The following is a 15,288-nucleotide window of genomic DNA, read 5'->3' on the forward strand; positions in this document are numbered from 1 at the left end:
ATTGGCCGTCTCCCATATTCTTCTTCTTTGCTACATCATTTTTAATGGCCACAATTATTCCCATGTTCTTGTGGTGTTGGCAGAGGGAAGTGTTTGGCCTATGTTTTTCACAAACCGGCTGGCCAGACCTGACTCTCGACTAAGTAGTTAGGACAGGAATTTGTAATTTGTTGAGGGTGCCGGCGATAGCTTACCTACTCTTTGCGAAGGACACCGTGGGATCTTTACCGTCCACCAACTAATGCCAGCAGACGAGATGCCCGGCTTGACTTCCATCGGAGGGATGGCACACACATTGATTTAATCACCTTGCCTCTGAAACGTCAGGATGACATTTGTTCGTTGGGTCGGGATTCAAACCCAGGCAAGACAGTTTAAGGGGAGTGTGCCCGTGGCTGTCTCCCACCCAAGTACAAATTTGGCTCGACTTTTCTCAACTTCAGATATAAGCAGTATCAGATGTGTTCAAGATTTCTGAATTAATTTGAAAAACTAAAAGATAACGTTTTTCACTTGTTGAATGAGTATTTGGCAACGGGTTTGAATGAGTGGCTTGTAGAAGTAATTATAGAGAAGGAAATTACAGATTCCCATCCTCCTCCATTGGCGTTCTCTCACACCACTGACGTCAAACTATATTTGAGCATCAACGGCTGATTGCCAATACTTTGTGGCTGCAAGCAGTACAGTGTTCACCTTTGCTGGTGGAAATGATCCAAATGGGCTTTCTGCAGTGATGTTTGTAAATCGGCAGTCCGTTTTACAAAACAATCGTTGAGTTTATGGTGGATGTCTTTGTGCTAAAACTCAATTTTATTTACCTTTTTAATACCTTTTTTATTTCTTCTTCTTGAGCCTTTGTAACTGCAATATCTGACTGAACCATCTCTTTGAGAAAATTTGACTGCTCACAAGCTCCCCTGTCCAACCAGATCATAAAGCTGGTGCATGATGGCATTTGCGTTTTACCAAGCTGTCATTCCCACTCTTGTCTTCGTGGTCTTCCATTGTCGGGAACTCGGCTCCTATCAAATCAATCCACAAGTCAGGTTCAATAGCCGACGTGATCAAGAATGAGCAGCTGTTATTATTCTGCTGAGGGTCGTGGGAGACCTGGGTAGCAAGAGGGAAGGCCATCTTTCTGACAATGCGATAGAGGGGAACAAATTGTCATGTGACACAGACAAGATCGGTGTTCACAGAGAAAACCCAATGGGGCTTTCTTTTACTCGACGAGAATAGAGGCTCATGCGAGAGCAAGATGATGGAGGGTATGAACTGACGCTAGGGCAGTGAGGCAACTCTTGGACACAATAAGCAAGGGAATGAAGAAATGGGAAGAGAGGAGAGGACTCACTGCAACTTGAAAGGAAGAGGGTTAGGTTATCGGAAGGGTTCATGGAAGTAATAAAGATGGTGGGTAAGAATCGAGAGGTGGGTGGGATTTTGAGTAACAAAAAGGTTAAAAGGACAGGGAGTTGTGGTGTGAGGCGATAGAGGGCTGCACGGCTACCAACTTATCTGCAGTGAGAAAGGAGTAAATCTGTGCATTTGCCTCCAGCTGACATTTGCTGACAAATGACTTTTTTAGCGTGCAAGACGGGATTCAACAGCACTAACCCACGTCGGAGGTCATCCAATGATGTGAATTGGAGTGACCCTAAGCCACCTTTCATGCTGAAGGAAGGTGGCCCACTGAGTAAGATCTGCAAAAGGGCAGACAGATGGATTCTGAAAAATGGAGGGGGTACAACAAAAATATCATGTTCTCTTTGGGCCAGTTACAGGACCAAGTATTACTATTGCCTGTCTTTCTGCGAAAAGGTTGTTTTTTTTTTTTTCCTTGGAAAAAAGTGGGTCTGGACCTTTGTCTCCCCTCAGTACATTTTACTGGGTCTCGACCTTCCGATCTACGTTTGGCAGACAGCTGCACAGGGTATGAAAATACAAATGTTGAGACAGTTGGGGCTAGTTGCTAATGAGTTAATAAGAGTAACCACAAACGTCTCTACTTTTACAGCCTTCTTATTTTACAGAGATTTGGGTTCGGAGGGCTCCTCCCTACGAGCGGTCTATCACGTGCCCCTCTAGGGAACAATTTGTTCATTGTGGGGTCTTCACTGCATCCTTTGTTTTAACAGCTACAGCTGTGAATGTTAACGATGAGCTGTAACGTAATGGCCTGGCATTGCCTGATAGCGATTGTAAAATCGAATATAGACCCTTATTTATTGGTGTGGACAACATATTACTGTACCGATCTGTCTAGGAATTGTTAATGTTTTTTGGCTTGTTGGTCTGGGTTTGTCTTTTCACACACGGAAAATATTAACTTGTTTGTTTTTGAAAGGCATTTAGATTCATCGTTAAAACGATAAAGGGAGGTTTGATGTCTGTGTCATAAATGTAACTCGAGAGTTCATAGAACACCTTGCCCCCCCCCCCACTGTTTTGAGAAACAATGACGTGGGCGGGGTCTGCGAGCGACAAATTTGATTGGTCGTGATGATGTAAAATTCCGTAATATTTTGAGCAAGTCCTGCTGAACTGAATGGGTTTGAAAGTGCCAAAAAGGTGATTTGTGTTCTCGTGTTCAAGTTTAATTTGATTGAAATATAATAATTTTAAAGGTCGGAGAAAAAATTTTCAGAAGTTTACCGCCATGTTACGCAGTGTCTTTTACGCCACCTTATCTAACACGTTACATTAGTTATTCATGCCTGTTGTTTGTGTCCTTTATGATGTCCTTAAAAACAGTGAGTTTCCCATTTGGAATTGTTTTTAATTTTGTTTTCCTGCCAGGAAGGCAAAGAGAGTAAAAAAGTTCTCTCACTCCAAACTGCGTGTGCGATCGGGACGAATTCAGAGACAAACTAGACAAGCACTCGGTAGAGCGCATACTTCCGCCAAGCTGATTGGTTTCCGTTTTGTATCCCACTGATAGGCCGGATCTGGATTCGGACCTGAACTAAAATCAAATCAACTTGTTCTCGTCACCGAACCAACTCATCCACCAAGTTTTGTCCGAATCCTGCCACAACATTTTCAGACATCATGCTATATGTTGTTTTAGCCCGATCTCTCAATGGTGAAAAATCAGTTCAAAATTCTCGGATTCAGATCTTCACCAAAATCGAATTGATTATTCCTTGTTAACATACCCAACCTGCCCACCAAGTTTCGTCCGGATCTGTCCACAACTTTTTGAGTATCCTGCAATGTGCCATTTTTGACCCTGTCAATGGTGAAAAATCAATTTTAAAAATTATTGGATTCAGATCTTCCCCAAAATCTAATAATTTCGTCCGTGTCACATACCAAAGCTCACCACCAAATTTCGTCCGAATCTGTCCACAACTTTTTGAGATATCCAGATGGGTGAAAACTTACATCATCCACCTTCGGTAGCGGAGGTAACTACAGGTTCCTTTTCCAATTCATTGCCAAAATGTAACATTCAATTAAAAAAAAAGTTGTTCCTCGATCTTAAACCGACCTTTATAGACAACAGGACAGACAGACAAGAACCAATTACTTAACCCCACATTGGGCTTCGCGTGCATGGTAATTACCAGGTGCCTTATTTTAATGAAGCCAAGGTGCTACATCCCAAGTTGTCACCTTCTCAAACTTTTTTTTGTTTTTGCATCTCCACAATCATTATTTCAACACAGTGAATTAATTATATAATAGTTTATACCTTCGATCATTGTTCATCGTTGGAGTTTAAAAATGAATTTATTTTGTATTTTTGTTTAAAATTGTTTTCATGAAATGAAAGCACTGTAAAAGCTTTAAAAAAAAATTTGCATTTAAAGAGCTACTATAGAGGAATGTGCACTTGCATTTGAACTGTCTCACCTGGATTCGAAAGTCGACCCAACGTTAAACATTTCACCCTGGTGTTTCATACACAGGGTCAGCCATCAAGGTGTGTGCCATCGATACAATAGTAATAGGTGGAATTTTAATGTGATGTGAGGGTGGCTCACAGGCATGGAGTGTGACCCTGATCCGATAGACCACACTCTCCAATATAGAGCGTTGGTTCTGCCGAAACAGTTTCTAGGCTTGGGGTCATTCTGGATGAATTGTCATCCCTCTCCCAGCAGTAGTTAGGGCAGAGATTTGTAATTTGTTCATGGGGCCGATGATAGCTTGCTTTCTCTTCGTGAAGGACGCCATGAGACCTTTAACATCCATCCAACTAATTAATGCTGGCAGACGGCACACACCTTGATGAATCACCCTGCCTGTGAAGCACCTCCATGACAGTTTATATGTGGATCGGGATTCGAACCCAGGTGAGACAGCTTTACAGGTGTGTGTGTGTGTGTGTGTATTTCCAGTCTGGAGTCTAGGTCTTCGTGTCGGTCTTCCCTGGTGATTATGACTGCAAAATTAGTCTGGAAGACTGCTCAAAAAGAAGAAAAAAAACTCGCACCAGACTCTTTCATTCAACCCATTGCTGGGATGAAGGCTCCCTCAACAAATGTTGAGAGGTGTTTGGTGTCCTTGCCAAGTTCGAGTTGGTGAGGGTGAGCAGCCATTGGAATTGAACCCACGTCGGTAAGTGTTGAAAGAACAATTGTCTGAACACTCACAACAGGAAGATTGTTACTGTACCATGTTCAGGTCTCGCACCAACCTTTCCACCTGCCAGGATAGACAGAGGTCCTACGGTGACCTTGGCGAAGAGTAGGTGAGCTATCGCCGACACCCTGAACAAATTACAAAATGATCTTCGAACCTCTTGCAAAGGGCATCGCATCAGCACACACACCTGTGCCCCCAGCCAATGATGCTACTACCCCCAGCCATGTGCTGCATATGATAGAAGGAGCAAGATGCCAAGCATTCAACCATCTAATCGTGTAGGCCAGCTGATTGGTCCTGAACTCGAAGTTCATTCGTGAGCGGGTGGGTTTCAAATGAAATATTTTTATGACAATTCAATGCGATGTTCACTTCTCCAGGACTAGGTCTGTTTCGAAAATGGTAAAATCCTCAGATCTTTTGCCTTTTAAACATTGCATTTGAACCCACAACCTCGAGCGAACCCACAACCATGCCACTGTGGCAAAAGCAACTTTTAAACTTCAAATTAAACTTTTACCAACAATACAACATTGCATGCAAATGGCAGATTGCATGTGTTACGAATCTGGAAGCCATTTGCACACAAACAGACAGCAGTCACTAAGTTCAGTTATTTCGATAAGTATGTGTCATACTTAGGGTCCCGTCCTTGTGTTTAATGGGGGAATTTCGTGTGTGCGCTACGAGTTTTTTTTTTAGTTAGGTTTTTGTTAGGGTTAGGGTTAGGGTTAGGGTCAACAACATCAACTGCAACAACATCAACATCAACTGCAACAACAACATCCCTCCTTCGCTCCTGCCACCATCGGCCTTCCTCACGAGCATGCACGCTGAGCACAGACGTGGGTGGGGCTTTCATCTTCTCAGATCGGAGCCCCCCTCCAAAAAAGGGCATGGAGTGCTTCCTCTGCCCAATGAGCCAAGGGCGAGCATTGTACGCGCGCCCCAGCCAATGAGAAGCCAGAACGCCGGAGGAATAAGTCGAGTGGTGAGCAGTCGGTCTGGGTGGCTTGGTCTTGGTCGTGGTTCGGGCGGTCTTGGTCTGGTGTGGTGGCTTGGTCTCGGTCGTGGTCTGCGGTCCTTCGCGGTGGCTTCTCATGGCGGTGGTGGCTGAGCAGCCAAGGTCGTGGGCCCGTGGATTTCGGAACGTGGGTTCGAGTCCCACCGTGGTTGTTGAAGTCCGGTGTGACCGCACGAGGCGGAGAGGTACCCGACAAGGCCCTGGTCCCCAGCTCGCCTTTCCCTCCTGGGCTGAGGGACCGAATAAAGACCACACAGGGTCCATTTCTTTTGTGTGCGTGTGTGTCTAAGTAGAAATTGTTAAGTGCTTTTGTTCATTGTACATTGCTTTTATTCAGATAACTCTGCTCCTTGTGCTCCCCCACCCCCCCCCCGATAAATAAACCCCCAATTTTTCAATGTACCAGCTCGTTGTCTGTCACTTTCTTTCATTGACCGAGCACGGTGCGTAATGAGAATTCGAGAGGCCGTGTGCCGTAAGTTGTCATTGGGACCGGCGCGGCTCTAGTAACTCCCGCCCGGTACGCGGACCCGAGTCGGTACATGCGACTCGGTTCGGACAGAGTCGGCCGAGGGTGTGGTTTCCCCGATAGCTAGACGGCGTGAGTACTTAGGTAAATTGGAATTAGACAAGTGGACCCCACCTCACGCTGTTAAAGTATTGGCAGCCACGGTCCTTTATGTGACCCGTGACCTTTCGGAGTTGTCCGGGAGTCACGACCTAAATTCCGGGTGTTTGGTGGGAGACGGCTCTACTGCTCCCCCTTGGTGGTCGTTTATCGCCACCGAACCCGGCCCACAACACATGCAAGTGAGACTTCCTTCCTCACAACGCTGGTTCATGCAATAAACAGGCTTCAATTGAATGGATGAGTTTAATGTTGTTTGTAAAACACAGTCATGTTTTAATCAGGCTCCTGCTTGCCTATGATATAATAAACAGTAATACAGCAAACTGAATCCGTGTAACTTTATGAGAACAGCCACAAACTGGTCAGAAAGGAATGCCAGCAAGAATAGCTGAGCGTCTTGATTATAGTGATTAGGTGCAATGTGCCAAACTGATGAAACGAGCAAGGAAACCATCACCATCCGATGCAGAGCGTTCGTGTTGCCGACGTTGTTACTCGGCTACAATCCTAGTGGGATCCTCACTCGGACTCGAAGTGAAGGAAGGAATTTGTAAAAAAAGTAAAAAAAAATCAGGGTGCCGGAGATAGCTCGCCTACTCTGCGCGAAGGACATCATGTGATCTTTGGGGTCCACCGCCTCATGGCAGACGGGACGGCCGTTAAACGGACATTCCATTGATGGATCACCCTGCCTGTGAAACACCAGGACGATAGTTTATAGCTGCGTCGGGAAAATGAATAGTGGTGTCGGGAATCGAACCTCGATTAGGCAGCCGACAGGTAAGTGCGCTCGTTACCTGTGCATCATCCTGTCACGTTCAATGTTCACCGTTCTCAATGCCCATGCCACACGGGCTTGCAGGATGGCTTGGAGGTCCGCGCACTCGTCCCTCTTAAAGCTGTCTAACCTGGGTTCGAATCCCGACGGAGCCATAAACAGTCACACCGGTGTTTCAGAGGCAGTAAAGAAAACAAGAACAGGACGAACACCATAAAACTACAAAGAAACCATTTCAGTGAAGCGTTTAAACATTCCTCCGTTGGACACTTCGAGTTGAATCGAGAATACAGCATTCTCCACGATGCTGCACCCCCCTCGTTCATAACAATGTCGGAGTCTGCGTGCAAGGTTTGTAATAATGCAATTTAAGTCCGTTAACATGGAGGGCTGGAGGCTGCTGCTGCTGCTGCTGCTGCTGCTGCTGCTGCTGCTGCTGCTGCTGCTGCTGCTGCTGCTGCTGCTGCTGCTGCTGCTGCTGCTGCTGCTGCTGCTGCTGCTGCTGCTGCTGCTGCTGCTGCTGCTGCTGCTGCTGCTGCTGCTGCTGCTGCTGCTGCTGCTGCTGCTGCTGCTGCCGCTGCTGCTGCCGCTGCTGCTGCCGCCAAGACGATTCCGTTGCGTGCAGCTCACCCGTAACCCGAGAAATAATCCAGGAAAAGGCCGAGCCGGCTCTGACAGCCCTTCAAAGTTTACAGCCAATGAGCGAACGCCGAGGGGGCGGGGCGTGTGTGTGTGTGTGCGCGCGCGCGCTCGCTTCCTCAGTGTGGTGCTCCACTCTTTACCTCACCAATCTCGCGAAGCTTGTCGCCGCGCTCATTTCGGACGCTTCGAAAGAGCAGATCCCGGGGCAGTCAGTGGACAACTTGGCGCTCGGTACAGAAAACATGGCCGGTGTGGCGTGCACCGACACTGCGACGGTCAAGTACATCAGGTACGTTGTGTGCGGACAAACTATTCCTGTCAGCGAGCGGGCTCGAGCTCCTCGCTGAGATTTGGCGCGCGATCTCCTCAAGACATATTTTGTGTCCGTCCGAAGGTCTGATCGGTTTTTTTTTTCACACTTCGAACTACTACCTTGTGTTGCCTTTTCCACGTGCTCGCGGTGCCCTGTAAAGTGGTTTTAATTCGCACAAGAGGTTCGACGCGTTCGCTACCAACGTGGTCGATGTGGACGATCTTGAGCTGGGTCCGCACACCCGCACACCCGCGCCGATCCCGCCCGGATCATCAGTGCGATGCGTTTCGCGTCATTCATGTGCCGGGAAACGAGCTCGCTGTGCGGGGGGGCGGGGGTGGGACCGGGGGCGGCCCGGGGTGTTATCAGCGACGAACAGCAGCTGTGGGGGAACTTGCCCGAGGTCCATCTCCTTGTATTGCACTTCCTCCGGCAACAAAAAAAAGAAGCTCGGAACTAGCTCTCGAAAACTCGCGATGTGAGAAATATTTACAATTACTTTCGTCTGTTTGTAAGATCGAGGCTCATGGAAGAGCGAGATTTATTAATTTAGTCGTACGCAGACTGTGGCTGCTCGGTTGTATCATTTTCTGGGGGGAGACGCAGCTATGACGCTCGTACTCCTTTCACCGACCTCGGAAAGATGGCAAGCTGAGTCAACCTGCCCGGTGTTAATTCAGCGGTGGGTGAGATGAAGTGGCAGCGGGGCAAAGGGATGAGCGAACGGGAAAAGAGAACGGAAGGAAACTCGGTAACCCACAAGTAAGATGGCTGGCTTAAAAAGGGTTGATGATGGTAAATATTGTGGTTAACCATGGGTGGGTATGGTGGTGGTGGTCGTATAGCAGCTTAGCTGCCGGGGTAGCTATCGTTTCTGGAAGCGTGACTGTGTCGCTGATGCAGTGCCCCTCTACCAATACACACACTGGAACTGGTACTCATTTCGCCGACCTCGGAAGGATGACAGGCTGAGTCAACCCCCTGGTGTGTTCATTCAGCGGCCGATGGAGCTTGAACTCAGGACCCTAGGATCCCAAGCCGCCACCCTAACCACTGAGCCAACAACACCAGTCTTGGGGTGGGTATAGTGCACCGGCTGCTTCAAGCCCTGGATGGAAGAATGGGATGGAGCAGCTTCTAGAACCACAGGAATGAAGGAGTTGAGGTGTGCATTTGGAAATTTAACCTGGAAGGGGTTCCTAGAAGAACTCGTGCATCCTGTAGTTACTGGGGAGGATCGGATTGCAGCGAACTCTGGAAGAACGCGAAGCGTCTCGTCTCTGTGCAATACACCGCCGAGGAGGTGCTGACCTACACTGCCACATGGCCGTGGTGTGAATAAATATAAATAATATGGACTAATTTTCATTTTATACTTTTCCTTGTTCGCTCAAACTTGAACTAGTCTGAGACAATTGTAACATGAAGATCTTTTAGTGGGGTAACTTTGCTAAATATAGCATAACAATTGTGCATTTTGTGAGGAAAGCACCAAATTTGGCACACTAGTAGCCTATCATATTATGAACAGATTTGGATGTTGGGCCATCTCAAATTCAGCCGCTGATGGCTGTGCCAGCCATTTTCCACTGCCATCAAAAATTTTGAGATGGCCCAATATCCAAATCTGTTCATAATATGATAGGCTACTAGTGTGCCAAATTTGGTGCTTTCCTCACAAAATGCACAATTGTTATGCTAAGTTGCCCCACTATTTGCCAAATTTGGTGATTCTACCTTCCTTCGTTGTGCGTTTATTCTGCCGACAAACAGGGAAACACTCAGATGGGATCCTCGCAGTATGTCCACAGCGTGACGACCCTCGAGTTACCGAATCAACTTGTCACGTTTTTTTTTTTCCACGACAGAGCATTACTTGGTTGACTAAGCGTGCTGATCGTTTTTGTATCCAATTAGGCAGGGCAGGTGGCTTTCCACGAATCTTCGGGGTCGTGAATGCGTGAACATGCTCGGTGTCCCCAGTCATCGAGTACAATGGGAGCGGGTCTTTTGTTACTTGATGAGGGAATTTAGAAGGGATTGAAATAAATTTAATTCAGATCAATGGAAGACCAAATAGGTACAGTCCTGCATTGGAGTAATGAGAAGGAACCCAAACAAGCAAAAAGCAAACATCAAGTCATCAGGAGGAACCTGGACAGGATTCACATTTCAGCTGCTACTCCTCTTCCCTCAAACCCATCCAGGTGCAGACAAATGAGCCTTTAAAAATAATAATTAAAAAAAGAACCCATATCAAGAATATTAAATAATTCTGGCTGCCAGACCATGTGTCCGATCAAGTTGAAATTTAAAACAAGTATTCCCCATCACGACTCGATCACAATTGTGAAGTTTCACATCGATTGTTTAAACGGTTCCGGAGAAAACGGTATTAAATATTTTTCTTCAATCAAATATGGCTGCCAAACCATGTGACCTATTAATTATTCCTCAAAAACATTGTACACCCAAGGCTTGGGAGAACATTTACGTGAAGTTTCCCCTCAATCTGTCCAGCCGTTCTGGAGAAGAAGATGTTTATGGGTTTTAGGGTAAATCCAGTATGGCTGCTAAACCATGTGACCTATGATGTCAAATGTGTGAACCTTTTGCTCCTCGTGGCAAGGCGGTCATACGTGTAAAGTTTCAACTTGATCTGTTCAGCTGCTTCAGAGATTTTGAAAGCTAAAAAAAAATAAAACGAACAATATACTGCCGAACACGAATAATGTCATCATTTGTTTTTTTCTTTCTGTGGACCATTTTATTCTGAGATTACCCTCAAAAATTTTCATACTGATCAGATGTAGCGTTCTGCATATGCAATTATGACGTCATAACAAAGGCACCTATGATGTCATCAAAAAAAAATCACACTCGTTCCCCATGAGGAGTATTTGCTATGTGCCAAGTTTCAATTTTTTTCCTCGGTGCGGTTTCAGAGATTGAGGTCCAATTTTTTTTCTATTTTCCCAACATCGCTGCCACACCACGTGACCGACGACGCCATAATTATCGATAAAACCTACGTGAAAATTTCGTCTCAATCCGACAAGCACTTGTGGAGAAAAGCACGGAAGTTCTGTGTGGACAGACAGACAGACAAGTAAATGGATCCACGTGCAATACTCTCTCCTCTGGCGAGGGTGATTGGATAAGTACCTGGGTCGTGGTACATTGTAAATATAAGGGTACAAGGATATTGGCAGGACATGCGGGTAGATTGTGTGTGGATGGGTGAGTGTATCTCACTCGGGTTGGTGTCTTACAGGCATGTGTGGTATTGGGAGTTACAAGAATATTAATGAAGGCATGATGAGGCGGAACCGAGAGTGCCATCAGAGAGCTGCAGGAGAGTAAGGGCCGCAGGATACGCCATTAAAAACGGATGAGCTGAAGAACCTACGTGTGGGCTGACTTTGCTGCACAACGGCATGACGGGCCAAATGGCCTCCTCCTGCGCCAAACTTCCTTGTCCATCGTTGTATTTCATGTCCAACTTTATGAAGCTGCCACACTGGTTCACCCGACTTTGATGATCGAGAAGTAGTAGTTCTTGATGGAGCACGCAGGGTGTTCAACCCTCTTTTGGAAACCCAAAGGGATGCTTTTGAGAAGGAACCCGCGGGAATGTTGAATGTCCATACGACATGCACGTCAGACATCGAGAGTAACGTCCCCTTGTCAAAGTAGGGCGTGTTTCATGATGCAGTGCCCCCTTGGTGCCACTACATTCCGGTGGTTCAGGATCAGGCTGGTCAGAGAAAAGGTTTAGTGAAATTTGTTTAACGATACGGTTCAAGGCTTTGAAATCTCTGAACTTTGCTCAGCTTAGCTTGTTGCACCCAATTGAAGGAAGCCTTGTCTGTACGATTGGATGAACAATCTGTTCATGTTTGAAAGCCGTGTCTGACATTTTGGGTGTTAATGTCAACGACTTCCTACCTGAACCTTTGGGATGGTAAATGAAGAATAGAAACGGCTGTTGCCTCGTGATACCTTTCTCGGTTAATGCTTTACGAGAACAATGCAAATATCCCTTTGAACTTTCTGTTATTTTAACATTTCTTCTAACCAAGGCCATGTGTGTTCGTGTTTGTGGGTTCTAGTAGCTTTGCGTTCGATGGGCTGCCACGATAGCTTAGGCCCTCAAGGTGTATGCATGTACCTGTGAGCCGCCTTGCCTGGGTTCGAATGTCGACCTGGCCGTGAACTTGTCACCTTGCTGTTTTGTATGCATGCCGATTGGATGCATCATTGCGTGCACGTGCAGTTGGAAGGACATTGATGAGGAGGATCCGTCCGCTCTCACTCGGTGGACCTTAAAGATACCAAGGTGTGTTTCGCGAGTCGGCGAGTTATCTCCGACATGCTAAACAGATTTCAAAAATCCTCCCACCTTCAGAAGAACATGAGGCCGAACCAGCTGGTTCCCAAAAGACTTTTGCCAAAATCCTTCCCCACCCTTACTACGACCCAACGAGATGGGAATAATTGGGACCGTTAAGGAAGAAGAAGAGGTTGGGATTGGTGTTTTGAAAGGCATGAGACGGTGTGCATTCTACCCACACATTATCATGTAGCTTGAAAGTAACCTTCGGCAGGGTGAATGACATCAAAAGAATACAGGTCCCTGTGAACGATAGCGTTGGTATGCGTTGGCGGACAAATTTATACAATACATTTTGTCAAATGGAAATTGGCTGCATTGTTTTGTTATCGCCAGTGTGGTGCAGCTGATGCTAGGAGACCAGCAACGTCGGTCTGCTGCTCTGACGAACGTGTTGTGCTCTAAACTGTCAGCGGCATCTTGTTTCCCACAGAGATAAACATGCACCTACCGATTTCGAGGCGAGTTGTGCGGCTTTCTTGAGACTCGTTTTGAATGAAAAAGTACCTACGCGGTGGTGGATGGTACTTCACAAAGCTTCATGCTGCAACATATCCCTCATCGGTGCTTCCGTTGCAGAAGGCATTGTAACACAAGAATACACAGCACTTCCTTTTATTTATGTCATTGTTTGTGAGCAAGACATCTTGTGCGTCCGTGTCCCTCCCCCCCCCCCCCCTCTTTCGCATGTGCTATAAATTGAGCATTATATCCAGATGGCATTTTGATAGGGATTATATAAAGCTTTGGACAGTCGGTCATCTAAGGTTCTGGGAAGAGCTTGTCCACGTATTACATAGTAGACATCCATCCATCTATGGGGACCATACTCTGTGGCAGAGCGTCGGTGCTGCCTGCACGGGTTATACTTTGTAGTTTGCCATTGCCGTCACAACAGGAGTTCGAGGAGGAATTTGAATTTTGTTCAGGGTGCCGGCGATAGCTCACCTACTTGTCACGAAGGACGCCGTGGGATCTTTAACGTCCACCAACTGATGCCGGCAGACGATGCGCCCAGTTTAACGTCCATCCAAGGGACAGCACGCACGTTGATTAATAGCCTTGCCTGTTAAACACCAGGACGACAGTTTATAGCTGGACATACCTCTCGGTTATCCTGCCAGCCATTGCACTAATTTCAAGGACATTTAGTAGACGATGGACAAACAAACGCGCACGGTACATCGGTTTTTGAACCAGGGTTTCTGAATTTGCAAGTGGAGTTTCAGAATGTCGGGTCACGAGGTTATCGGTTCAATCCAGCTGGTGTAGCACGAGATGTAGTTTTATAAGAAGGGTTTTCATGTTCGGAGCGATAAGTGTTCGGCTATTACTGTTGCGTTTGCCTGGGTTACCGATTGAGATGCTGCAAATTGAACATGAAGGAAGTGAGGGTTCACCCACAGCTTTCCATCGAGCACCCCGATGGGTGAAATCTCATGACATCCTGTAATTGCTCCTTCATCTGCTTACTATAGAAACATCTCACACACACACATGGGTAATTGAGCGAGGCAATCATTTCACCCTGTCACCTCCCCAGAGTCCTGAATCTTGCCATTTCGTGTTTTTTTTCCACCTATTTCGTTATGTCGGTGTTTTCCGGGTGAACAAATCATTGCAACTTTAAGCTTTGAAATTCAGAAAGTCGTTCGAAAAATGACAAACCTTTGCTTGAGTGACTGTTCCGCCGAACTCTATGAAAGGCTAGTTGTTGCTCATGATGAAAAGTCAGGTGATCTAACCTGAGTTCTTATGCTCATTGGGTGATTATGAGGAACGGAGACGCAGTGGATGGCAAATCGGTTTGATGATAAATACGGTATTGACTAATGGTGGGTTATCAAGACCATTTCCGTCTACGATGGTTTGTTGTCGTTTTGCCTTGTATGCTAAATGTGACAGTGGGCAACCGTTCTGGCAGCATTCTTGCTGACGTCCAAACCGACGTCCAAACGCGTCGCACATCATCCTGGTGTCAACTGCGGTGGCTGGATCTTTCTGAGACGCTTTTGCAGCTGATATTCCATTCGCGCCTCTTCCAAAAGAGTGCTTCCATTATGAATTGGTCGCCATTTGCTTTTTGTCTTGAGCATTATCTTCCTGAAGAATTTTGGTGTACACTTGTCTCAAGTTCACACCTCCCCATTTGTTTCATCCTCAAGCGATTTGATGCGGAGGACCGTTCTCAAGCAGGGCTGATGAAGCTGTTCAAGCCTTCTGGCGTGGTGACTCGACAACATCCACGTTTCGCACCACACAGAAGTGTGCTAACCACTGTTGATAAAGCATTGTTCAATGAGATTTTTGGCGCCAAGTTGCTGTCATGGTTCTGCTATCCTTAAGGCCCGGTCACACCTTGACGTTTTAGCCAGCGATGGCAACGTGTTAAAATTTATGTAAAACGCTGGCTTACGTTGAACTTTTGATGTTTTTTTTTAAAGATTCGGACGTATTCATAGCGACTTGGTCTTATGTATAACACATTGGTAACGGACACAGAACGTTTCGTTGTGTTATAGATAACTTATACCAACGAATGCTGAACCTGTTGTCGGCCTACACAACCGATGCCCAACGATAGTCTAACTCAGGCATAGCGCGTTGCACGCATCGCCGACGATGTCGTGACGTAGCCTATTAAAAGGCTGACGCACAACGATTCGAATCATAACTGCCATAGAAATGGAAGGGTCAAAATCGCGGTCACACCTTGGCGATCTTGCCAGCGTATGCCGACGTAACAAAAAGTGTGTCTAAAACGTTGGGGCACGTCGAATACGGTATGAGTAAGTTTGGTATGCGCGAGTAGAACGCTAAATACGCTATCATAAGTTGTAGTAAGTAGAGTACGTCAAGAAATTTTGAACATGTTCAAAATTTTACGACGTACTCGGCGTATGACACACGT

The 15,288-nt window shown here is 46.4% G+C and overlaps 2 protein-coding genes across 4 annotated transcripts in view; both read left to right on the forward strand.

Annotated features, from left to right (window-relative positions):
* The window catches only part of LOC147020735 (uncharacterized), a 117,341-nt gene that overhangs the window by 16,947 nt on the left and 85,106 nt on the right, over positions 1-15,288 (forward strand). The gene's annotated exons all lie outside the window — the stretch shown is intronic.
* YJEFN3 (YjeF N-terminal domain containing 3) overlaps positions 7,741-15,288 on the forward strand; it is a 135,240-nt gene continuing 127,692 nt past the window's right edge. For 2 of the 3 annotated variants that reach the window (XM_085896326.1, XM_085896327.1), the window contains exon 1: positions 7,741-7,960. In XM_085896326.1, the coding sequence (XP_085752452.1) occupies positions 7,914-7,960 (47 nt within the window). In that variant the 5' untranslated portion in view covers positions 7,741-7,913. The remainder of the gene's footprint in view (positions 7,961-15,288) is intronic. The other variant, XM_085896328.1, reaches the window with a different exon arrangement.

This window comes from Eptatretus burgeri, chromosome 9 (assembly GCF_056783735.1).
Source record: "Eptatretus burgeri isolate ZD-2024b chromosome 9, Ebu_testis_v1, whole genome shotgun sequence".
NCBI lineage: Eukaryota > Metazoa > Chordata > Myxini > Myxiniformes > Myxinidae > Eptatretus > Eptatretus burgeri.